At 43.3% G+C, this 27,330-nt stretch overlaps 1 protein-coding gene across 3 annotated transcripts in view; it reads right to left on the bottom strand.

Annotated features, from left to right (window-relative positions):
- Window positions 1–27,330, bottom strand: part of RSU1 (Ras suppressor protein 1) — a 253,585-nt gene that overhangs the window by 186,942 nt on the left and 39,313 nt on the right. For all 3 annotated transcript variants that reach the window (XM_028114094.1, XM_028114093.2, XM_088025799.1), the window contains 4 exons: window positions 13,134–13,254; window positions 6,561–6,679; window positions 4,826–4,908; window positions 4,438–4,552 (listed from right to left, as the gene is read on the bottom strand). In XM_028114094.1, the coding sequence (XP_027969895.1) occupies window positions 4,438–4,552; window positions 4,826–4,908; window positions 6,561–6,679; window positions 13,134–13,254 (438 nt within the window). The remainder of the gene's footprint in view (window positions 1–4,437; window positions 4,553–4,825; window positions 4,909–6,560; window positions 6,680–13,133; window positions 13,255–27,330) is intronic.

The following is a 27,330-nucleotide window of genomic DNA, read 5'->3' as shown; positions in this document are numbered from 1 at the left end:
CTCTGACCCCCCTGCCTCCCTCCTCTAAAACTCATATGATTACACTGGGCTTACCTTGGTAATCCAAGATAAGCTCTGCACCTCGACATTCTAAATCACGTCAGCCAAGTCCTTTTGCCATGCAAGACGACAAATGCCCAGGTTCTGGTGACTGGGGCAAGGGCGCCTCTGGGGGCCATTATTCAGCCTGCCGCACCACCTCACGCAGAGCAAAGCCCAAGTCCTTACAATGCCCACCAGTTCCCACGTGGTCTGGTCCCCACCTCCGAACTGAGCTCACCTCTTCTAACTCTCCCCTCGCTCACGGCATCCCAGCCATGTGAGTCACGCTGTTTCTCAACACCGGACCGTCTCAGGGCCTTTGCACGCGCTGTTTCCGCTGCCAGGAAAGCTCCCTCCCTCGTTCAGGTGTCTGCTCAAATGATACCAGCTTATGAGTGAGGCTTTCTCTGCTGACTCTGTATAACAGAGTAATATCATCACCTTCCCACCAGTTGGGACACTCCCTTCCATGCTAATTTTTTTCACAGAGCATTATCATCTGATGTGCTATCCATCCACGCATCTGTCCTCCCCCAAGGCAGGATCACAGGGGTGTCTGTCCCTTGTCCTATCTCCAAGAAATAAGCATGAGGCTAGGGCCCAATAAACAGTTGATGAATAAACGAATTTTACTTTACTGGAGAGTAAGTTCCTTGAAGACAAGACCTGGCCTAAAGCAGGAACTTAATAAATGTCTGAATGAGTAAAAAAAATGAATGGGTGAATGACAAACCCAGTCTGCATCTAATTTGCTATAGGTATATGGACCAACATCAAATCAAATGCATTGCTGCTTAGCAATCAGGCACAACAGGTAAAATAACTTATTCAGGATTTGCAACAAAAGTAAAGTAATGTAATTACAAAGAAAAAATTCCAGCCAAGCCCCTAATTTTATTTTGCTGTGTCCCTGAACATTTTAGACCTGACACATCAGAACTTATCTGGATTCCTGTGCTTGGTTCAAATACTCTTACCAATAAGGCTCCAAGTTGTTAGACAGAAATCCCAAAAGCACTTACTTCACTTATTCTGCTACATAAAATATGAACATACATAGGAACATATGATCATTATCCACATTTGAAGACGCACCCAGGAGCAAACCTGCAGCCAGGGGATGCTGTAGGGACACACAGAACCCACTTCAAGTTCATCGGTCCCTAGCTCAGTCATCAGCCAGCCAGGGCAGCTCCAGAGGCTCACCTCAGCCATCGAGGACAAGTCGAAAAAGACATTCCCGCTGTGGCTGGATGGCTAAGGGAGGGGCCAGGGCAGCGGGGGGAGGGGGGAGAACCCCACAAAGCAACCGCCGGGGAACCGCCGAGCCAAACAGCACCTGGGTCACTGAGGGCACCTCTTCTGCTCCCTGCAGTGTCATTACGGTCCCGCTGCTGACACACCAGCCCGGCTGGACACGCTGGAGCGGCTCTTCCCCTGCTCCCCTGGGGAGGCGAGCCAGCACTGGGCTTGATTCACACTTGGAAACCGCTTTCTGGGAATCCTTTTGTGGGCACGAACGGAAACGAGAACACCACGGTGGTTAGGAATCCTGACCGGGAGAACAGGCCGACAGGGTTCGAATCAAGCCTCTGTGACTCACTAGCTGTGTCCCGATGGGTGTCCCTCGGCTCCCGTCTTTTTACCTCTAAAAAGTCGGCTTACGAGTCTTACAATTACGGGAGAGAGAGCAAGAAAAGCACTCATCACAGAGCCCTTGGCACCGGAGACCTTCATAGGTACTGGCTATTACAATAGCTATCATTATATTCCCATGTAGTATATTATTCTTGATTCTGAGAAAAAAAAAATCGCCGTTCAAAAATAAAGAATACATCTGTCTTCATCTTTAAATTAGATTTGTAATAGCTACTCCCAGGAGTTTATCATTTATTTCCAGCTAAGTATTTGCCTGTAACTAGGGGAAGCTGCCACCAGGCAGAAGTTGAGATTAAGTTTGCCTAGGTGTGCCTTAAAAAATAAAGTCATTTAGTGACTTTCTCCTCAATTCTACTCTTGAATAAAAAAATAATAATAATTTGTTACTGGAGAGCTTAACAGAAATGTTAGATAAATATAACTAGATGCCATATTTAAATAGGATAAGCATTATGAGTTAAGATTTTTAAAATACAGAAGTACATAGGTGGGTGGTCACCTGGGTTTATTTTTCTAACAAAGTAGCATCTGATAGAAATCGCAAAAAAAAAAAAAAAAATCACTGATTAATGCCCTACATTGCCTCTTGGCTTGAAAAATGAAACAAAAGAGTAACAAAATATACTTAAAAAAAAATTTCTCTTAATCATAATAACCAAAGATGCACACCAGAAGCATGGAGTGAGCTTTTCGAAATTATGTAAGAATTAGTCTTGAGGTGCTTGGGTGGCTCAGTCAGTGAAGCGTCCAACTCTAGATTTCAGCTCAGGTCGTGATCTCGGGGTCATGAGATCGAGCCCCGTGTCAGGGTCAGCGCTCAGCACAGTGTCTGCTTGAGATTTTCTCTCTCCTTCTCTCTCTACCCCCTCTCCCTGCGCACATGTGCTCTCACTCTCAAATAAATAAAATCTTAAAAAAAAAAAGAATTAGTCTCACACATGGAGATTTTGATTTAGTAGTTCAGGGAAGAAGCAGGTATTTGTATTCTGCAACAGTCCCCCAGGTATTACTAATGCTATCCCCTATGGTTAACAATCACTGTACAAACTCTTTTCTTTTGACAACGAGTTTTTTGCCTTAAAAACTTTTGCAGAGATCTTTTCTTGATCTCCCGGCCTGTTCCTAAAGTAAGACGTGTCTACTTGTAACTCCGTGAAGAGAAGGTGTTGAGTTACTTATCAGCCCTTGAAATCAGTACAATTCCTCCAGACATTTTACAACAAAGCTGCTGAAGGAGATGGGGTATGGGGGGCTGAAACTCGACGTCTGTTCCATGAAATCATGTGAATGCTTTTCCTTTAGACCAGCACTGCCCCATGGAACATCCCGGCTGGCGGAAACATTGTGTACCTATGTTTTCCCACAGGGTAGCCATGGGCACTTAGAAGTGTGGCTTGTGGCTTCCATAACCGGAAGCACTGCTCTGGACAGACGTCAAACTCTGGCTGCGCATGGCCATCCAAGCGCCTTGCTAACTGAGGCCCTCCTCTGATTAACCTGTTCAGGACTCATTCCTTGAGCACCCACCTCAAGCCTAGCACCTGGCAGGCACGGGGGGAGAGAGCAGGGAGCAGAAACAAAACCCCAGCCCCCTCTCATGGAGCTTTCATTCCAATTTTTAGTAACTGGCCTCTTTCAAACCACCAAACTCATGTGAGGTACTTGCTCCAAGAACTTTGGGTTAAATGTGTTTTTGTTTTTGTTTTTTTTTTTAAAGATTTATTCATTTATTTTGAGAGAGTGAGAGACAGAGACAGAGAGAGCACATGAGAGGGGGGAGGGTCAGAGGGAGAAGCAGACTCCCCGCCGAGCAGGGAGCCCGATGTGGGACTCGATCCCGGGACTCCAGGATCATGACCTGAGCCGAAGGCAGTCGCTTAACCAACTGAGCCACCCAGGCGCCCCTTAAATGTGTTTTTTAAAATGATGCTCTTTTGAAGCAGAAAGACAAATATTCATGGTTTGAGGAACAATAGAGTTCAATGGATGGAAGAAGTTAGAGGGCACAGTCTGCACAAGCAGAGAGAAGTAAGCCCACGAAACCTTTCCAGAAGGGCAGAAGAGCCTCGGCCATGGGATAACACGCTTGAACGTTTTTCCAAGGAAGGTCCTAAGCCCACCCTGGGCCGGGTGACTGAGCAGGCAGAGTGTTAAGAGTCATCTGCCCCAGGAGCAGGACCAAAGGGTTCCCAGCTGGAACACATTTAACAATTCCCACTGGAGATGGATCAGAGGAGAACCAGATGCATGACTAGCAAAGGTATTTTCACGCAGCTGTAACAAATATTTTAGGTGCTACAAGTTTTCAAGGGACTGAAATTAAAAATTAAGAGATTAAAAAAAGTAAGAGTGATGGTTTGATTAGAAAATTTTTAAAATTTTCTAATCTAATTTCTAGCAAAGGAGGAGCCCCAGGCAAGCCCGTTACTACTAATCTTGGGCTCTGCCCCCCACCCCCACCCCCCACCCCGACACCGTGCAGGGGCTGAGCGGGCTGATTGCCCCTCAGCAGTTTCTCAGGCCCTGGGTGCCGTGTGGCTGCCTAACAAAGCAGCAGGACGGGTCAACCTGTAACAGCTGACCCCTGGGCAAGGACAAATGCTACTAGAAAGGATCAGAAAGGGCACCTCGGTGGAGGGTGCCTGCCAGGAAGAGCGAGGGTTGTTCAGAATTGCCGCACTTGGATCACTGTTATTAATTAAACCCCGAACTAAGATCATTCATCAGCAACCTTACCTAGTTCTGGGGGCAGAACGGTCAGGCGATTTCCCTGAATGTGGAGTTCCTTAAGCTGAGTGAGCTCCCCGATTTCTTTAGGCAGCGAGATCAGGTCGTTATCCCTAAGGCTGAGCTAAATATAAGAAAACAAGGAGTTGTCAAAAACAGTGTTCACGTAAAGAGGCGCTCAACAGCAACTCTCGTCCTTTCCCGTGCCCTCTCTCCTCTAAAGGCTCAATCCCCTCAATTTATTTACAAGTGCCTGCAGATGAGCCAGAAACAGTAGCAGGAGGAGTGGTTGATTCCTGCAAAACAAACCGTACTCCTGCTCAAATTGACTTGATTCCACCCCTACAAGGGCTGCAGAAGTGAATTGATTTTCTAAGAATTTAGATAAATTACTTACTATCTGCAACTTTGTGAGCTTCCCAATATCTGGCGGCAGGATTTCAAAATCGTTGTCACTTAGATAGAGTGCACGCAGGGTGGCTGCAAATTAAACAGCAATATATAAACAGGGTGGCACGGAATCCAACCATTTGAGGTCTGATCAATACAAGGGAGTCAGCTTTGATTAATAACCCCAGCTCGGTGAAAAGCCTATGACACACCTAGGGCCCACAATAATAAGAAGCAGGTCAAACTTAGATTTACTGGCTTATTGTGGGGCTGGTGTGTTCAGGAAAACATCTATATCCAAGAGGACTGACACAATTAACAACTCTGGACACCAGCAGTTTTTGGCACAGGGTTGCAAGATGCTTTCAAAAAAGATAGCTATTTGTCTTCTGTTATTTCCAATACACATTTATGCTCTGCATCCAAAGGGTAACCAAGAAAACCAGTGTCACTTGTATCAACGCTGAGGACAAAAGAGCTCTATCATTGAAATGTGACTCTGTTAAAAATAAACAACTAAAAGGCTTTCTGGTGAGGAAGACCATAATCACAGTTCATTGTTTCCGTAATCAGACTAATTATTATTATTTCTCTAGCCTTAACAACAAAAACAAATGAAAACAAAGGAGCTGACATAATGACATGGAGCTTAAAACTAGAGAAACCCTAATTTAGGCAGAATATCGGTGATCAGAAACTTGTTCACAATATTACACAGTGATAACATGACCCCCAAACTATGGAAGGAGAACATTCTAAGGCATCTTTTTGATCCCTAACCAAAAAGGAGACGTATAATCAGATTTGTCTGTTTTGTTTGCTTACAGGTATTCAATTACATTCTAATGTTTTAAAATTCGACAGAACTCTATGTCAATATACACAACAAAATTTCCTTCATGGCCCAAGAAAATATTTTAGAATTGGCTTCATGTGCTTGACAAAGTCTGGGAATGAGAATATGCATAAGGTTATAAATGAAATTTTGGAGACGAGCTCAGAAAATTCAGAATCGCTGGATGCCATACGTGTTGTCACTATTTGGAGAAGCAGAACACTCATTTAAGGAAAGCAAATCTTTCCTAAATATTTTGTGAGTTCTCAGAAAAAAATCAGTTTTTCCTCATTTTTTATGAGTAACTGCAGCAAGAAATTTGTTTGCATAGAACACAGGTGAAAAGATAAGGTGTGTTTATCTGTGACAAACAATTTCTTCATGTTTGATTGCATACTACAGACAAAATAGACTACATCAATGAGATTACTTTTCAAAAGACTTAAAACAAGAATCCTGCTTGGAAGCGTCAAAAAATTCTGTTAGTGGTTTATTAAGGGTATTTTTATAAATAATTGGTTGGAATATCTTTGGGGACATAGCTTACAAATGGTTAACAGCAACACAGGAGGACACACACATTATCATTTTTTTTTTGGCATGCTCTTTAAAAAAGAAAAGTCAAGTTCTTTAGCTAAATGTGAGACTTGATCTCATTTAGGTACATAATCTCCATCCGGAAGTTAATATGACATTACTAAGTCCACTTGAGCACAATGGTGTCAGGTAACTATATATCAAATATACAGACTGCTGAGCTATGAAGGAATATTCAAAAGAAATGTGTGAAGAAAAAAATACATACGTCCAATAATTTCTCTTGGAGTTCGGGCCCTGGCAAATAAATTTCACTTTCAGAACGCAAAGTACCATTTTAAGGAGATTTATAGAATTAAAAGTTTCTTACTAAGGTAGAAGAAGTTTCCGGGAAGAGAATTTTCATTCAAGTTGTTGTAAGTCAAATCAAGGACCTCAAGAGCTGGGAGGGAGCCAAATCCTCGAGGCAAAGTGTTTAGTCTATTCATGCTGTGGTTGGGGGGAAAAAAATCCAAGACGTCACACACAAAACATACATTCAGACAATACTCACATCACCTCTGTGTCACAGGCCTACGAGCCGTATGTGAGAGACTGAAAGCTCAGAAGAGGCCATAATTCTGCCATCACTTTATGTTCTTTTAACCAACACAGTAATTGTAGTCAGAGAATCTCCATGGTCATGGAATATTTGAAAATGTCTCATTTTCTGCAATGGTGATGCTTACTGTGTTACAGAAAAATTTCAAATCATCACAAAGTATGTCCTTCTAGAGAAGAACTTCCTCATGTATGTAGCAATAATAATTCCTCAAAAGACACAGAGTAAGTTTGTAGTTTTTAGACTGTTGGCTTTATTTCATTTATTCGTCCCAATGGGAGGGAAAAAAGAACCACTTTTTTTGTTCTGCAACTACTAACGTTCAAAATGAGCCAGGGGCTGAGGGGGATGGAAACAGGGAGTTGTTGTTTAATGGATACAGAGTCCGTTTTGCATGACGAGAAACTTCTACTAGAGATTGGCTGCACAACGATGTGAATATACTTATTGCTATAGAATCGTACACTTAACGGTTAAGACAGCAAATTTTATGTCACGTGTATTTCATCATAACCGAAAATCAAAATATTATGTGTATCTCCAATGAAATCTATTTTCTTATTTTCTTCAAGACCCTTATTTTTTTTTTAAAAGATTTTATTTATATGACAGGAGAGGGAGAGAGAGCATACACAGTGGGAGCGGCAGGCAGAGGGAGAGGGAGAAGCAGGCTCCCTGCTGAGCAGGGAGCCCGATGCGGGGCTTGACCCCAGGACCCTGAGATCATGACCTGAGCCGAAGGCAGACGCTTAACGACTGAGCCACCCAGGAGCCCCTAAAAAAAATTTTTTTTAAACTTTGCATTTTATTTCGGCACAGGGAATGATTGAGGGTTTTTTAAAATTAACATATAATGTATTATTTGTTTCAGGGGTACAGGTTTGTGATTCATCAGTCTGAAACAATTCACAGCGCTCACCATTTTTTTTTTTAAATCTAATATAAGCTGAGATACTGAAAAGTCGGAGAGACTGTGATGCTAAAATAATTCTAGGCCTCGAGCCTTCTCACACTAGATACAATCCCGTCCACACCTGCCAACCACCCACCAGCCAGGCCAAACAAGAAAGAGCTGACAACACAAGAGGAAACCAAGAGAAAAGTGATTTCTACCTCTTGGGTAGAAAAGTCATTGGTTAACTTTACACTTAATAAAATGACCTCCATACAGGGCACCTGGGTGACTCAGTCAGTTGAGTGTCTGCCTTCAGCTCAGGTCATGATCCCAGGGTCCTGGGATCGAGCCCCGCATCGGGCTCCCTGCTCAGCGGGGAGGCTGCTTCTCCCTCTGCCTGCCATTCCCCCATTTGTGCGCGCTCCAGGCTCCCGGGAGAGCTTAGAGCAGAGGCAGGGGCAGAACAGAGCGAGGTGAGATGAGCAGTCTGGCTCTAGCGTTACTAGCTGGATGGCCTTGGGGAAGTGAGTCAGCTGCTCCGAGACCCAGTTTCTTCAACTGTAAAATGAGGACAGCCATACCTTCCTAGCAGGATGGGCAGGAGGATGAGAGCTGAAAAATCTGAAGCCCGTAGAAAGATCTGTGGCTCGCAAATCGTTCCCAAGAAACGAGAGCTGGAACCAGGTATTTTTCACCAAGTCATTCTTGAGAAACGCTGTGCCTCAAACAGGTAAGCTCACCCTGGGAGAAGACCACTGCGGGCAGCCTGAGTTATCCAGTGTGGTTTTCCTGTTTGTGTCCTACCAGCGGACCCTCACATCACTTCAGTGTTCTCAAAGTTGCTTACGGCTCCTTCGCACCATAATGGTATAAATTCTTTTGATGGCCCCTGGACATTTTTCCCAGTGTGTTTTGGAAATGGCAAAGTGCCTGCATGTGATGTAGAAATTTGTAAAACCAGGTAGTTGAAGGCTGGTCAGCCTCTTTTTTCTTTCTCTTTTTCACAAGCTAGGAAGGCCCTTACTTAATGCTTCCCTTTCTAGAATGTCCCGACCTCCAGAGGTCCTCTCGCGTTCTTCTTGCTTCAATAAAACCTTCTTAGCTAAAGGTAACAATTTTTCGTATATCCACAGTGACCCGCTCACACACTCAGCCCAAAAAAAAAAAAAAAATCCAAATTTGTGAACACTCAACAACACGCTTGGTGAAAACTTCTAAGTTTCACAAGATGAGCTCCAGCATCTCACTGGGTCAAAAATTATTCCAGAGGAGTTGGGGATGGTGCCTCTGCAGTCAGATTATCCCAGAAATAATTACCGACAAGTAGCCAATGTGGCTTTATATTTTGTGGAAATTAACTCTGTAAAATGAACCACGTTTAAAGAATTAAAAACATAATACAACTTATTCACATGGCCTAAAAATCCTCTCAGGCCTTGCCATCATCAGAATAAACAGCAAATACTATATAAAATTTTAAAAGCAACTTCTGGTTGAGCATGCTGAACGAAATCTGCCTATGTGTGGCCTAAAGGCTCTGCTGTAGGGTTCCTGTGTGTATATACATAATTTTTATTTTAATTCCAGTAGAGTGAACGTTCAGTGTTATATTAGTTTCACGTGTGCAATTTAGGGACTCAACACTTCCACATACATCACCCGATGCTCATCACCACAAATGCATTCCTTAATCCCCTTCACCTGTTTCACCCACCCCCCCCCCATTCTGCTCCCCTCTGGTAACCATCAGTTTGTTCTCTACAGTTAAGAGTCTGTTTTTTTGGTTGGTCTCTGTCTTTGTTCATTTGTTTCTTAAATTCCACAAATTAATGAAATCATATGGTATTTGTCTTTCTCTGACTTATTTCACTTAGCATTATACTCTCTAGGTCCATCCATGCCGTTGCAAATGGCCAAGATTTCATTTTTTTATGGTTGAACAATATTCTAATGTGTGTATATACACCCCTCATACTTCATTCATTTATCCACTGAAGGACACTTGGGTTACTTTCATATTTTGGCTATGGTAAATAATGACGTAATAAACATAGGGGTGCATAAATCTTTTCAAATTAGTGTTTTAGTTTTCTTTGGGTAAATACCCAGTAGTGCAATTGCTGGATCATAGGGTAGGTCTATTTTTAACTTTTTTAGGAACTTCCATACTGTCTTCCACAGAGGCTGCACCAGCTTGCCTTCCCACCAACAGTGATGAGGGTTCCTTTTTCTCCACCACCTCACCAACAGCTGTTGTTTCTTGTGTTGTTGGTTTTAGCCATTCTGACAGATGTGAGGTGATATCTCATTGTGGTTTTGATTTGCATTTCCCTGATGATGAGTGATGCTGAGCATCTTTTCATGTGTCTGTTGGCTATTCTGGATGTCTTCTTCGGAGAAATGTCTGTTCATGTCTTCTGCCCATTTTTTAATTGGATTATTTGCTTTTTTGGCGTTGAGTTTTTTGGTGTGTATATTTTTATTTGAGCTGCTTACTCTAAGGAGTCCTCTATTTATGACTTGCCTTAAACAGGGCTATGTAGGTATAATTCTTTATGCCACTTGAGGACAGAAATATCCTTTACTGAAACTCACGTCAATTCCTCTCCCAGAGAACGAAGAATTTTTGTTCAAACTTTGACAACCCCATCTATACAGCTATGTAATTACAGAAAGCTTTACACACTCAATAGAATACCGAGAGCCCAAAAATGCAAACAGCTCTGAAAACAACAGAGGGAACTAAGATGCGTTTGATTAAAAAAAAAAAAAAAAAAACACCTTTGTAACTCTGTCCTAAGGTATCTCCAACCCAACCAAAAACCACCTGAGCTCATGATGTTCTTTCCACAACTGTCCCCGTCTTTACTTCCATTTCAGCTGCCTACGACAGACCCCCAGGCATCACCCCATCCCATCAGCTACTGTCTTGTCGGTTTTATCTCCTATTTGTCACCTAAAACCCCTCCCCCGCCTTCACTGTCACTGCCCAGTTCTCCTGGAATGCTAATCTCCCACAGGCTTACGGGTCTCCTGACCTCTAAGGCTACTTACCCAACCCCCCCCTCCACATGACCTTTCACATCCAAACCTTTTCTCATAGCTGCTAGTCGGCTGTAAAAACTCCTCCATGGTCAGCAGGACAAAATCAGAGCTCCTTTCCTTGGCACACAGGGCCCTTCATTAGCCTTTGCCTCCCTGCAGTTAGAGACCTGTGTTTACCGTCTGTTTCCCCACCTGTGATGTACGTGCCATAAAGGCTGGACAGCTACTACCCAGGACAGTGCTTGACCCTCCGCTGGGAGCTCAGGAAGTACTCAGTAAATAAACAGCAGGCATTCATGCTTCTTCGTCCGGCCTCCTCCCTTACCTTACCGCTCCCTGCCTCACACTTTACACTCAGCAACACTCAACGACCTGCAGCTCCTGGAACGTGCAGTACCCTGAGCTTTTGGTCCTGTCCTTCTCCCAGGCTGAGGCGCCTTCCCTCTGCTTCTGAGTCTGAGAAATTCGTTTCCCTGCATCAAGTTTCAGCTCAAATACTGCCCCCTGCAGGAATCCTTCTGACAGCTTCTGCTGTGGACTGACACCCTCGTCCCTGTCTCCACCACCTCGGGCGTGTCAGTGGCCCCACGGAGACTCCCACTGCTCCCCAACAGCCGGCTCTGCCCCATACTTAAGGCCAGGGACTGTGATTTTGACCACTGAGCCCCAACACGAGCAAGGTTCCTGACACAGATCACAGTCACGAAATAAACGAAATAATAAATAAAACGATGATGATGAGGATGGTGGTGGTGATAATAGCTAACATTTCCATGGTGCTTACTACCCGCCAGGTACTGCTCCTAGCGCCTTTTATGTGAAGAACTGGTTAAATACATGAATCAACAAATTAACAGTAAGAATGTATCAAATTTTTTTTTAAGATTTTATTTGAGAGAGAGAGAAGAGAGTGAGCATGAGCAGGGGGGAGAGGGGCAGAGAAAGAGGGACAAGCAGACTCCCCGCTGAGCAGGGAGCCCGATGCGGGACTCGATCCCAGGACCCTGGGATCACGACCTGAGCCGAAGGCAGAAGCTTAAGCAACTGAGCCACCCAGGGATCCCAAGAATGTATCTAGTTTTATGCGTCCAGTAAATACATCTAGTTTTAGCTTCTGGCTTACATACAAATTAAACATAGGACTTAATAATTTTCAAAACAAAGATATAAACAAAGGATCCTTTCTTTTCTGCTTTGCCAGATGGGTGTACAATCTCTGTATTTGTAGGGGGGAAAAAAGCCATCTGATTTAGTGACGCCCCCCCCCCCCCTTTAAGCGCTACTTCCCCTCAGACATCAGGAAAAAGAATGCTCATGGATCTTTCCAAGATTATCTAAACCAGAGGGAACATAAAATGAGTGTCTAATCACACTCCCCGTGGAAAGAATGAGCTCGACTAAAAATCATTCCATGAATAAGGTGTTTTTTTTCGTGATTGCTTCCTATTAAATTGATAAATACCTGGCCAGCTTCTATCACCATTCCATGTAAACCACTAACTAAACTAGAGCATTTAATGGTTATAATTTAATGAATATATTGCTTCACACGGCAGATGAAGCATGAATGGGTAGCTTCATCTAACAGCTACAACAGTGAAGCTGGAATTCGGGAGCCCAAGTTCTGGGGGCATCTGTGGTGTCTGATGGAGGGGCGTGGACCCTGGATAACGGGGTTCTCCGCCTAGCTCTGTCACGAAGCTCAGGGGCACCAGGAACAAGTCAACTGAAGCTCTCAGAAAGGGCTTGACTTCCTCTACACAAAATGAAAGCAGTACCGCCTGCCCTCCCTCCCTCATAATCGTTCAGAGGGTCAAACACCGGCATGAGGACTTTGAAAACTGTAAAGCAATAGATGGTATTATTATCATTCACTGCTGCCTGGTTCTGCCACCTCAGCTGAATCAAACCTCCTCTCTTCACCTTTGCATAAAGAAAGACAGAGGATTATAACCTCTGGGCTATATAAAAGAATTGTAAGAATCAATGAGGCAGTGTTCGGAAATGTATCCTCCCGCCCTCCATAGAAGGAAGGCGCTTTTGTAAGCAATTTCTACTAAACGCAGAGAGAATGATCAACCAGATTACAACTGCTCTGAACAGTTAATGCTATGCAAATAAGTCCCTTCCTGGTCCACGTTAACTGAAATAAAACTTAGTTGGAAATAAAATACGATAAAAAAAAAAACTCCCTTATGGTACAATTAGCTTTTCAATGACTACTCAAATAGATATGCACTAATGCAGGCCATTGAAAAGAGGTATTAAAACAATAAAACTTTTGTTAAAAACCTGCAACACAGGAAAAAACTGGAGGTCAGTTCCCCCTGGGTGATTGCATACGCGCTCCCCCTTGCCCCACAGCCTGCACCCCCCTTCCTTCCTCTTCCACCCATACTCACCCCAAGTTCAGGTGTTTGAGCTTTTGAAGGCTGCTGATCTGTGTGGGCAGCTCCTCAATCTGGTTATTAAAAAAGTTGAGCACTTCCAAATTCTTCAGTTCTGCTATGTTTGGTGGGACCGCTACGGAAACAAAATTGCTGAGTGTGAATACGGAGCCCCGCTCCTCGCAAGGAATGCCAGCAACACATTTTGTTTTTCTTTCTCAGGAAAGAGAGATGAAACTCGAGTATGACCATCTGATTCACATATCCGTCTTATTTTTTTTGTAGGTTTTTCTTAGGTTAGTAACTCAGTAGAGTAGAAATGGAAATGTTCCCTCAAAGGGCAAAAGAGAATTTGAGAGTGCCATCAACAGCCCATAAAAGTGAGTATTCCCAAGCACAAACGCTTTTATAATTGTCATACAATGTCTCCTAAGTACAACTGTTTGCTTCCTTTGGGTTTTTTTGTTTTTCTTTTTTTTCACCTCCACCAGAAGAAAGATTGCAAACTCCAGATCCTTCCTGGGTGATGACAGATTCGTCAAGCTGTTTCAAGAGTCGGATATCTGAAGAGCTGTTCTCTTAACACTGCACTAAATCACACTGGAAGTTCAACCTTAAATGATGAAATATTCAACCTATCTCGTTTATGATTTTGGCTTCTGGCCTTTACACCTTGATCGATACACACACACACACACACAGTTTACATCAGATTAGCAACAGATCAATGAACTGTTATTACACAGAAATATGAAGAACCAACTCAGTAGCATGATATGAATACCAGCTGACAGATTAAAGGTTATAATAAACCAGTGAGGGCCTAAGAGTCTTCCTTCCCTGGAGTATATACTTGCAAATACCAAAGTAAAAGCCAAAGGCATCTTTACCTCAAAAGTATTAACTCTCCATTGGTAGCGGAAAGACTCCCCACAGATGATACCTTATCCGTCCCAGTCGCTGAGTCAGTCTTCTACAAACATTTGTCACTGGCCGTCAACTTGTCCACAGTTCATGTAAACTCTCACACCAAGACTATCCAGGCTCCTGACACCACGGACATGGGCCTTGGGTCCAGCACAAGAAAGTGTCATGTCTTATGTCAGTACATTTACTTCCCGTCCCAACGGCACCCTCCGGGAGGGGCGGACAGAAGGGTACTCCAGAAGACTGGGAAAAACCGGGAGCACCTTTGCTTAGAGCTACTACACAGGTATGCGTCAAATTCCAAACAGACACTGAAACTATTTCAGGAGGTACGCCCTGCAAGAACTCCAGTGTGTAAGTCCCAGCAGAACAAAAGTAAAGAAGACAGGCACACTGTTCATTACAGTTCTGAGTCCTCGATTTCGGCTCATAAAATGTCCAAGGCATCGGTGACCTGACTTCTTTTAGAGGGAAGGCGGCCTGGTAAAAAGGCAAGAGAAATGCCTTCACCAGAGGAAGGGACTGTGGAGAATGTGAGTCAGCCTGGATTCAGACACTTGGGAGGTGGCAGTGGTCCTGATGGAAAATGAGCAAGGCGTGGATTAGTTACTGAAGTGGCTGGTTGGGGCTGGAGATAAAAGGAGAGGTTTTAATGGGAAAACTCAGGCAGCCAGAAATCACTTCCAGAAACTGTACTCTTGGACACCAACCCGGACGCGTATGAGCCCTACCTGTACAATCTGGCCTTAAAAGCGCACTCTCGAGGTGTGTAGTCAGTAGCACGCTCTCTGGTGAATGAACAGTATTCACTCTGAGTAAGTGATCACAAAGAAATTCCTCATGCCTGCTGAGTCCCTGGGTGCTGTCAGCTTACCTGTTCTCTCCCTAGAACGTGAAGTTGTGTGAGGCACAGCTCTTCGGTGACTACCAGCCTGCTCCGGGGGCCTCGCACTCACCCCCGCCCCCGTCTCACCCTCCAGCTCCCCCTAAGCTTCTCTCACAGCATTCATCCGATTACTGTGAAGAGCAATAAAGAAAGTGCAACCAGGAGAAAGTGATGATCTCAATTTAGCCACAAACCAAGAATAATGCAGCCAGAATTACGGCTACCTCCCCAAAGTTACTTTGCCAATGCAATTAAATGCTGGTCTGGAGGTATCGCCTTTTGGACAGGATGAGAGATTATTTCACTCTCCTTGCTAAATCAGTCCAATTTAAGACCACAAATTATGCTAAATGTGATGTAGGGCTTTGTCTTGTGGACACAAACAATAATCCTACATTCAATTTACTAAACCTCTCCCAGCCTTTCGTGTGCATGTGAATTTTGTGTTTAAGACTCCATTCAAGCAACAGGGGGAAAATATTACACAGCTCATATTCTCTCTCAACTACGGAATTCCCCCTACCTGGCCATAATAAAAACCAGAAGAAATTACTATTCAGACCTGACTGGATGGGATAGCATTCACTCTTTCAACCAGTATTCAGAGAATGCTGGTGATGTGTACTGAGCACCACTTTTAACACCTAGCATTTCAATACTTCTGGGATAAACTAAGAAAGGCAAGCTATTTAAACAAAGTAAGTTACAAAAAAAGGAGTATTAGAGTCGGTAAATGGAAACAGGTCTAGTGTTTGGAAAACAAATTCTAATAAAACTGTCCATAAAAAAAAAAATAACCAGTTAGCCAGATGAGCTATGTAATAATGAAATTATACACAAACGTGACACGAACTAACTCAGCTGTTACGGACAAAAACAGGAGCAGTACGCCCCAGGCAGAATACTCCGACAAAATTTTTCAAAGATCTCCACATGACGCATTTGCGTGAAGTATTTTAAAATGTTAAGTGCACAGTCAGCCTCAAGATATTCCTTATTACGCCTTGGCAACATTCCTTTCCATCAATCTGTCCTGTTTGTGACTGTGACCCCAGTTGTATACATCCACACAGTCGACACACCACCAGCAGCTGAGCGCTCAAGGGAGACAGGGGGACAGCACAATGTGTGAACACAAGAGTCTGGGCTGCACCAGGACCCTTTCAAAGTCTGCTCCCACCTGGCTTTACCATTCTACGATTCTCAAAAGAGCTGGATGACGAAAATCAATGATATGGATTTAAAAATGCAACAAATGGAGCCCTCAATTAGGAAGCTCAGTCATGTAGAACTTTGCTTATGACAGAGAATTTAGTATCATTTTCTGTCAAAAACGACGGCTTTAATTTTGAAACTCCGGTTGCTACAGGTGAGAAAGGTCCCCGATCACTCTCAGGTGTCCCCTGGCTCCCAAATGCCTCATTCTGCTTTTGTCACAGGATCAGATGACCGCTGGGAACCCTCTCGGTCCAGAGCAGAGGTGACAGAGATGGGGTCCTGCCCCCCCAGGAGCTATGGCCAGAGACTGGTCTCACATTATCTTCTGGCAGTTACAACAATTCAGACTGACACGCCCCGCAGGACACTCTTTCCATTCAAGGCCTCCTAAATTGAGAGCCTGAACGTTATTCCAGTTTCGTGGGAGAAGCATGTCACAGCCAGACTTAGCAGTCAGCCCTTGCAGTTTGGGGACAGCCTCACAACAAGCAGCCCAAGTCCCTGGGCGGGCTCACGAGTCTGGGCCAGAAGCGGACTTGGCTAATTGCCTACATTAACAACCCTTGGACAGCAGCGCCCTCCGGCAGGAAGCCTCAGCACACACTCGCTGAACACACTCGGTAGACCAGAGCGTTCCGACTGTAAGAAACGGCTGACCCAGTAACCAGCAACAGTCACCGGCCTCCCCCAACAGAAAAATCTCAATAAACGATTGTTATAGCAACTGGACCTTCACTTTAGGAGCATTTTGTTCTGAGATATAAAACTCACAATTCCACAACCAGTAACTTATTTTTAAAAAAACTGTTAGTTTACACACACAATAATAAGCAGCAGGGTATGCTCTGGAGCTGGGCTGTCCAACGTGCAGTCACCAGGGAAAATTGCATGGAGGTTCCTCAAAAAAATTAAAACTAGAACTACCACATAACCTAGCAATTCCACTTCGGGGTATACATCCAGAGGAAATGAAACGAAATCACTGTCTCCAAGAAATATCTGCACCCATGTTCACTGCAGCATTACTCACAACAGACGAGACACAGAAGCAGTTTTAAGTGTCTACCAACAGATGGATGGGCAAGGAAAATGTGGTTTATGTAGCTACAGTGGAATACTACTCGGCCATAAAAAGGAAACCCTATTTGCAACAACATGGATGGATCTTAGAGTCATGCTAAGTGAAATAAGTCAGACAGGAAAAGACAAAACTGTATAATTTTATTTATACGTGGAAGCTTAAAACATACAGACACACACATACACACAAAAACTCATGGGAAAAGAGATCAGATTTATGATTTATGATTACCAGAGGCAGAGGATGGGGGCTGAGGGAACTAGATGAAACAGTTAAGACAGAAAAAAAAGAAAAAGGAAGTAAACTTAAATCTAGATTAGTTGAAATTAAGTAAAATTAATAATTCAGTTTCTCGGTCACACAAGCCACATTTCAAGCGGTTAGTAGCTACCATATTGGACAGCATAGACAGAGAACATTCCCTTCACTGAAGAAAGTTCTAGATAGTGCTGCTCTAGGGCAGGGGGTCACAAACTTTCGAGTACATCAGAATTACTGGAGGGCTTGTTAAAACACAGGTTGGGAGGGGAGTGGAACATACCTCAGAGTTTCCGATTCGGTAGGTTTGGGATGGGGCCCGAGCTTCCGCATTTCCAAGTTCCCAGGGGATGCTGATGCTGCTGGTCCACAGACCACTTTGATGCAGAAAACTTAATTTATTGGTGACATCAAAATCATTAATCCAGTATATATGTCCCTTACCCCCACACAATAATGCTGAGAAAGATTATCCAAATTAAGACTTCTCTGTCACCTCAGTAAGTTGAGACTTGGGGTTGATGAAAAGTGGCAAAAAAAAAAAAAAAAAAAAGGAACTCTAAATGGCTGATCCACCCAACCTGCGGGCTGCAATCCAAACATTTGCAGTCAGCGTCTGCTTCCTCACGCAGCTGGCTCATCAGCACAGATGAACAAACAAACACTACAGGGCACACCATCCCCGGGCATGGCTGGGCCGGCCAGAGACACACAGACCCAGGCCCAAGAGGTAGGAATTCTTATCATTCAAGCCGACATTGTTAGTTTGAGCTCATACAGGCAGCTAACCAGCACATAAGCACCCTCAACACATAAGCACCAAATGCTAATGAAATCTCTAACGTGAAGAAAGAGATTTTTCAGACTCCAATTTCGAGATGGAACAGCCCTCCACGGGACCAGATGAAGCAGCATCAGGAGTGACTAAGCATATCTGTTAACATGACCTCACGGGCCTCCAATCTACAGCATCCACCTTCTCAGAAGACCCCTGCCTCAAATCTTGCCCTTAAAAATCCCCACTTGTAAGCTACCGGGGAGTTCGGGACTTTGGGGCATTAGCCCCCCATTCTCTTGGATGGCACCAGACGAACAAATAGCTTATCCTCCTGCACAGCAAAAGCTCACTGTCAGCTTTTACTGGTTGGCAGTACACTGGATGGACAAACTCTTGTTTGGTTCTGTTACACCCACACAGATCTTTACGGTGAAATCAGTGCAGAGTAGTATGAATGAGGTTCAAGGAGAAAAAGTCCTAATTCCCCAGTTCATCGAACTGAGTCACTTAGCAGCAACTTAATCATGACCAAGTGTGGTCCCATTGAAGAGGTGCCCCTTGCTAAGCTCCTGGCCATCGAAACACCAAGAAGTAAATGGAGAATGCTGGGTAGCCGCGACAGCACAGAAAGACCAGCTGGGGTGCAGTCGATCTAGGGGCTTCTCGAGCAAAACCATCATATGACGCCTGAGGCAAAGAAACAAAATCACGAAGAGTGACAGGCTCTGGGAGCAGCGGGCACTGTGCAAAACATAAGGACTGGCGCTTGGCAGTGTGCAGCCTACAGAAAGGCCGGTGGGTCACACATTGGTCTTTGGAGCCATATGGTTAGCACTGACAGCGGGTCCTCTTCAGCTACAAAAGGGCAGTAAGAGACCACGCACCACGTTACCACCCACGGCTGCCAGGAAGCCAGAAGCTGCTCAGAACACATGTACGTTTTCCTCATAAGCATGGGCATGAAATCCGGAGTCGTGAACCCTACCCACCATCTCCACCAAACTTCTGAGTAGTCAGAACTACACTGTGCCTAACTGTTTTTGCAGAAGCTCCCAGACTGTTTTTTGTTTTTTTTTTAATCTGGAGATTCCTGCAAAGGGGAGGCCCTAGGCTATGGCATGAAGGCCAAGGGGATGCTGCCTGCATGCCTCTTTGAAAAACTGAATTCATGGTTCAGCCATTGCCCTTCATCATGGGAAACCAGGGAGGGACGGCAAACTGCCTCAAGTGTACAAAGAGGGAGACTCAGAGCGGGTGTCTAATAGGAACCACTGCCCATTAGGGCAAAGACTAGCACATGGCCCAGCAGTGGGCACGTTCCCTGCCCAGCAATGGGTAACATGCTACAATCTCGTGCCCCTTTGCAGTGCTACTGACCCAAGGGCCTCACAACACGTGAAGACACCACCCTATGGGATAAGGTAAAGCAAAAAAAAAAAATCAGATAGCACTGCCTCCCCAAACCTGGCATATTTAGATTGAAAACAAGAGACTTGATTGCCATAACAAAGGAAAATGTTCGGTCAGATTTCTGTATGCTTCTGCTGCTTTCTAAGATTTCTTGAACAGAAAAGGATAAGGGAAGGTAGAAGATCACTCAACGAGGCCAGTCATTAGATCCCTTAGACACAGTGCTACAGCAAAGTTATTAGAAAAAGGATGAAAACCATGAGAACACAGCCAAATAGTGGTGATAGCAAACATTTCTTTGCCTCAATATTAGATGAATACAATACTGGTTAACAACTGTCCCCCTATGCCCTGAGTGAGGCAAGGTGGGAAGAAGCCAAAACAACAGAAACTATGGGAAATATGAATTTGTGGCATTCCTGGTCAGAGTAAAAGGACAGCCCCTTTAATACCCAATTATACTAGCTGGAGACATTAGTCTATTCCTCCCACAGAGGTGATGTCTAGACTCATTATATAGATGCCAATTCTTTCAGCAAATTAGGAATCATAGCCTTGAATGCCAGTTCAATGATTACCTATAAAGAACAATCTCTTTAGTCATGCATACAAATAATTACACTCAGAATTTTATATGCAAAAAAGGTCATTTGTATTTATAGTGATTAATGACTTTTGTTTTCTGGCCCAAAACGCAAAGTGGGTAATGAACTAATTATATCTTAGCACAAGAATGTGAAGTTCAAAAGTATACTAATGATAACTAGGCTTTACAGATTTTATGGGATTTTCCCCCAAAGCAGCTATTAAAACAGTGAATTACAGTAGTTACGGGTTATTTAAAAACATAAAGTTTATGAAACAGTAAAGCAGATTCTCATTTAAAAGGATCTATATGTTCCTCAAGGTAAAAATTAAATACCAAAATATCTAAACATCTACCCAATAAAGGCCAACATCCCCGAAAATCATTATTAGCTTTATAAATGACAATAGTAATGCTACATTCAGTTAAACAACAGTATTTACTGAGCACCCACACCTAGAGGTACATACTTGTTGTATCTCATTATGGGCCTCCTTAAGATTCTGCAGCTTAAGTAATTTTACTAACCAAAAATATCCTGACTTAACTCATTGAAAAGAAGCAAAGCAAAAAAAAAAAAAAAAAGGCTCTACTCTTTCAGCAACAATGAGAATAATCAATTCGACAAAAATCAGGAAAAAAAGTTACAAGCAAGCATTAAGGCAGATTTTACAGTACAAAGTCAAACATGCAAAAATATATGTCCCCGGGCTATAAAAAACGTGTACGCAAGGCCAAACAGGCCAAACAAATCTCCTAAAAAGCTGACAAGTATGGATTTCTGCCCCTCTGAGGATGCAGAATTTACTTGATTTCTGAATCTTTTATTAATAGCCCAGAGAGAACCGAGGAATGGTCCACACAATCTTGAACCCTGAATTCTTTCAGGAACATACCTTTGAAACCATACTCCATTGCTGAGGTGTTACATGGGCAGCCCGGCAGTATGTCAATAACCAGCCTTAACCAGGGAGCTGGGTCAGAGAAGCAGCATTAAGACGAAAAGCAGTGGCATTCGGTGCTCAGGGAGGAAGTGACATCTAGTGAAGGGCAAGAAAAAGGGCAGAGGCTTCTCTGGAAAAAATGCCTAAGAAGTTTCGAGACATAGTAAGAAGGAAGAGGAGAACATCAAAACCAAAACCAAAACCCACTTCAATCATTGCAGAAAGCAAGCTCACATCCTAGAGCTATCCAGGCTCTTAAATATCATCAGAATGTATTATACACACATACACTCAATCCTTGATTATGAACATGAAGGAGACAGCAGACAAGTCAAATTCACATACACACACACACACACACACACACCATGCTTTGCTAATAGTTCACATCTTCTTCTACAATTAAGAATGACCTCAGCAAGAGGCCACACTGGGTTACTTCTCTTCTTTCCTCATCTTGCATTTTAATGCTGAGGATGGAGGTAATTACCTGAGGAAGAAAAGGAGCAAGGGTAAATGCCCAGGGCCAGAAAAATCCCCAGGATCCACACGGGGCTTTGTGAATGCCCCCTCTATGTTAACAATTTTGCCTTTTAACCTTTGGAATTCTCCTTGCTTTTCTATCTGAACATGTCAAGAGCCACGGGCATGCCTCCTCCACCGAGCTCCTAGGTTTATGCGGGCGGGATATGTAAAGTGCACACATACATCCTTGGCAAGGCAGCTGGGCGATGGTGAGCACAGAAGCTTGGATGCCAAGAAAAGCCCCCCACCTTCCAGCTCCAGTTACTTGACCACTTCAGGACTGTTGCTTCTACCAGATATAGAGAAGGGAGTCAATAAATGCCCTTCCTTTCATGCTCAAGTCATCATATACCATAAGGTTGGCCCTTCAGTCTCATAAACTCTGGACGGCCTTACTTTTATTCTCCACATAGTGCAGGTGGTGGACAGGCAGGCTTTGTGGGAAAAGAGAACTCATCCCAACTTTGTGAAGGATGAGCAAGATTTGGAGAGGGGCAGGGACTGCAGATAAGAATCAGGTGATCAGAGAAGAGTAAATATGGACAGGAGAAAAAAAAGCTAAAGGAACAGCAAAAAAAATGAGACAAGAGGGTTCAGACTGAAAACATCTGAAAAGGAGGTAGGTGAGTTTGTTAACTAGTGGTAGGTCAATCGCAGAGTGTTTTGTCCTATTAGGCCGACTGGCAAACAGAAGAAAAACTGAAATGGGAACAAGACAGTCTCCTAGGTTTTATGGAAAATGAAATATGTATATACGGTGAAAATTAAAAAAGGGAAACCTCACTCAAACGGATTTGGGAGGCCAGCAGGGGGAGCCCTCATGCTCGACCACTGGTAGTCAACTGGGGATCCAAGAGCAAAAGATGGACCCCGCCCACAGGTACTTTACTATCCCTGCAGGAGGAAGAAAGGCTTACCTCCTCACCCTGGCAAAAGCCCAGCCAATCAGAGACAGTCGCAACTTAGCCAATGAAAAGCCACCGTACTTCCAGCTCCCAGTTTACTCCAATGGGCTTTTTGTTTATAACAGCCTCCCCAACTTCCCCCGCTCCTCCACAGAGGCGCTCCCCCGCTCCTTTGTCCTCCGGACGTGCCTGTAGTTTTGCCCCAGCTTGCTCGTCCCGAGCTGCAATTCTCTGCTATTCCCAAATAAATCCATTTTTGCTGGTAAAACAATGGGCAGTTTTATACTGAAGGCAAACAATACATACGCATTCTGCTCACGGTTACACATTCTTGTTTAACGAAATGTAAATTTCAGCAGCCAAAGTAGGTGGAGCTTTCGAACATTTTTAAAAAGCTATTAAGGGTGAATTTTACATTGCATCGAGTCATCCTTTTAGAGTTTTGTACAAATTTCCCGCGAACATCTCTTAAGAAAGCACCAGTTTATCCAGACCGCAAATACACTGCTATCTTTCCCCAACTCCAGGGTTTCTAAATCTGAGTTATATGCACCCCTGAAGAATTCATGGATGGTTTTTATGGGATCCACAAAACCTATGTGCCTTCTTCTAGGGATCACTGACACAGTTTCACCCCATTAAAAAAGGTCGATGGGTTATGAAATGTTAAGAACTTCTAAAAGAATGTATCAAGGAACTGCACCTCTTAAGAATATCCTCTCCTGCCCTCCACAACACCCACGTACCTACACACACACACACATGCACACCACACGTGTTACTTAGGCGTAACAGTCAACAGACGAATTATATACACATTTTTGCTATTAAGTCAATTCTGTTTGAGAATTATATTGTAAATAGTAAAACAAACACTTCAAGATCAGCTTCCCGAGAGGGGCTGGTTATGATTTGGAAAGGGACAGGTTAAAACTGCCCCCACGTTATTTTCTCCACAGCCTGCCAGCATTCTGAAATTCTCATAACTAAAGTAATTCCATTTAAAAATATAACATGGGGGCGCCTGGATGGCATAGTCAGTTAAGCCTCCGACTCTTCATTTCAGCTCAGGTCATGATCTCAGGGTCATGGGATGGAGCCCTGCATCAGGCTCCACACTGGGCGTGAAGTCTGCTTAAGATTCTCTCTCCCTCTCCCTCTGCCCCCCCCAATAAAAATAGTAATAATAATAAGAAGAAATAAATAAAAAATACTGTGGAAGAATTAATACACTACAGTTTAGCTAGCTTCCTCTTAGCACAAAGCAAGACTCCAAGAAGAGAGGTTCTAGAACAAGTACATTTTGGTTGGTAGTGCTGGATCAGTGGGCCAGAGTCTCTGAGCTAAGGACACAATACCATCAAGAGACAGCTTCTCCAACTTCACCCACTGGCCTTGGACTACTGCTGGTTCTGGACTGTGGGGCCAACAGATTGTTCCACATGATGATCTAGCAGGTTTACTTACTAAAACCAAAATACCAACAAACTCCCAACTGTGGGTAAACTGTTTTATGGTAACCTAACCACTGGTATCATCGGATAGATACTAGTTAATAGCTGCCACACTCAAACATACTATGTATATAGTTTTTCACATCCAATCTTTCAAATGGTGGCATAGTAACAAACTGATAAATGTGCACTAATTAAAAAAATAAGCTATTGATCAAAGCCTCTGTATTATAAATACATTTACACTCTTTTAAAATGCAAACAGCAAGTTGTTTTGACATTGTCACAAGATAAATTCATGACACAGAGACCATTTATTTTGCATATTTCCCCTCAGTTTAATTTCATACAAGCCATGCACAGGAACTTTTGCATAAGGCATGACAAATAATCTATGAAAGAAGAAGTAGACACTTTAGAACAGAAAGGTGTTGAACCCCGGTGAAGGTCATTCTTATGAGTTGGAACAGTTGATTTTTCTCATTCATCTCAACAATCTATGAGCTCTGTAGAAAGCGGTTTAATTTATTATGCTTTTTAAAAAACTGCTTAATTTTCTTCATTATAATTGGATCTGCATATTTTGAGAACGTCATGTTTTCATGTGCAACATGCTCCTTAATTCATTTATAGTAACATTTATGGTAAATATCCTATCAATATATATACATCTACATAAAATTTTAAAACATTATATTGACTTCTATATATTTAGAACATTACCTTTGATAAATTATTGAAATCACTAATAAAGAAAATCCTAGCATTTCTTGTTTACTGTAATTTCAAATTCATACATAAGCTATAACTAATGGTAAATAGTCTGTTAAAAAAAAAAAAACACGTTTCGCCATAAAACTTAGGTTTACTGCCTGACTAGCCATTTCCGATGCACTAAATGCCAAGATACGGTCACATTAAGGCCTCAAACTGCAGGCAAAACTCCTAAAACCTCAAAAAAAGGTTTTATATGACAGTTCAAAGTTCAAAGTATAAAACTGAACAATTACATCCAGAGACCCACACTTATGAAAGGTTTACACAGAGCTGGCTGTGCAATATTCACAAAAAGCGAAACAATATCCTTCATATTTTTTACACAAAATGATGAATGCTTAATCTTCAAAATGCATGGGTCACAAAATGAAAAACACGACTGTCATATTCAAGGTGCTAGCAATATCTGTATGTGGGTTTGGCTGTAAAAATAAAATTGTTTTCTAAAATTAAGAAAAGCTTCACATTAAAAAATTATGCCCAGAAACTGTTTTGGCACCGACTCAGAGTGTAATTCATTTCATAAGGTTGAGCATCCTTCCCTTCACAGTGGTATTTAGTAGAAGAATCTATATAAGTCTGCACAAAATGCACATTTCCCTGAGATTTACATGGTTATTTTTTAATTAAAATCTGGTTACAGGGGCGCCTGGGTGGCTCAGTTGGTTAAACGACTGCCTTCAGCTCAGGTCATGATCCTGGAGTCCCTGAATGGAGTCCCGCGTCGGGCTCCCTGCTCAGTGGGGAGTCTGCTTCTCCCTCTGGCCCTCCCCCCTCTCTCTCTCACTCTCTCTCTCAAATAAATAAATAAAATCTTAAAAAAAAAATCTGGTTACATGCATACATATTTTCAACTTTCTTCCACAGGAATAAAATCTTACATATCCCCAATACAAACTACTACAGAGGGCAATAAAATTCTTCCAGTGTGAAGAAGTAAACTTTCTAACTTGAGAAAGTAGCCATAATAAACTAAAAAATGGTATGTGAGACAGAATGATAATTATAGGAGCAAAAGAGAAAATATATATCCTTATAGAGGATATAACTTAATTATGGCAAACTGCACCACGTAAATAGCAACAGCAACATACCCTCTTGGACAGAGCAGAATAGCTTGCAAAAAATTTAATCTGATGACACAAATTTGGTTTTTTAATCTTTTAGCCAAAAGACCCACGGTTGGGGGGGGGGGAATAATACGTATCTCAACAGTGACCTCTAGTGGACAAGTCTTAAAATGACGGTCTCAAAATGAAATTCTCTAAGACTGAAAACAAGCAGGAAAACATTTACAAAGCTAACCCTCCCAAACCACCATAAAAACCAGGTATGAGCTTACGGGGCCAACTGAAAAGACTCAGCAAACACTGGCTCAAAAGGCAGAGTAATCACAAAGGCAAGCATTGGAGCAGGGGGGCAGACACACAGGAAAACAGTCTTTGAAATCACTGCTATGTTCCCTTCTTTCAAAACACTGAGAGCAAGCAAGCCCCTGGGTAGGTCATCTCCGTCTGCTCTGACTTAGCCCAACTCATCACCTGCCAGTGCATTAATCAACCTGTATTAACTGAGGGCCGAGGTGATGTTCAACATGCTCTTGGTACTTTTGGAGGTGCAGGATACTAAAGAGCTTCAGCCAGGGCTCCTGACCTCGAGGAAATTATAATGCAATTAATTGCATGAAGAAATCAGTAAATAACTGGGGATCTTAAATATACAAAACTAACTTGCAGTGGAAGAGTAACAGGCACGGAAGCTGTCACAGCTCTAAGAACGAAAGGAGGCTTTACGGAGACGTGACACTCAGATGAGCCCATCAGGGTTGCCGGGCAGAAGGAGCATCCACGGGTCACCCTGACACCAGCTCTCCCCACCTGTGGATGCTGAGCTGCACCGAGGGGTGCCATCCCAGCACATCACTCCTCACTATGAAAGGGACCCCATGACGAAAAACACGATGTGGACATCAATGCCCAGGACACCGGGAAATGCTTCTTTAGAGCACTCACAGTCTCCAGCATGTGTGACGTGAGTCCATGAGTAGGAAAGAGAAGTGTGTGGTGGCCACATCTACTCAGGTCCCTCTACCAGTTAATCCCGAAACTCCAGTTTCCACACAGATGGCTTCACCTCAGGCCAGCTGTGTCCTCTCAGGACCTCCCTGCCATCTATTGCTTTCTGTAGACAATTCCTGGGAAGCCACTATGTGCTCGGGAATAGGTGTTAAAGAAAAGTAAGAAATAAATGGTCCCCACTTTCAAGAAAGCTTAAGATCTACCTGGAGAGAGTGAGTAAACATAAAGCAGTAGGAGGACAAGCACATGCTTCTGCACTGGCGTTAAGGGTCTATGAACAATAGGAGTTTGGGGAAGAAAGATTTCCCCCTGGCCACAGCGGCCAGGGGAGCCTGGAGCAGAGGCCGAGGGGTGAGGCCGCATGGGTGGAAGGGAGGAGGCAAGG

Source organism: Eumetopias jubatus, unplaced genomic scaffold (assembly GCF_037043125.1).
Source record: "Eumetopias jubatus isolate StellerSeaLion01/CBP00866 unplaced genomic scaffold, mEumJub1_p1.0 scaffold_8, whole genome shotgun sequence".
NCBI classification, from domain to species: Eukaryota; Metazoa; Chordata; class Mammalia; order Carnivora; family Otariidae; genus Eumetopias; species Eumetopias jubatus.
The sequence above is the reverse complement of the archived record's forward strand: the minus strand, read 5'-3'. Positions and strand labels throughout refer to the sequence as shown.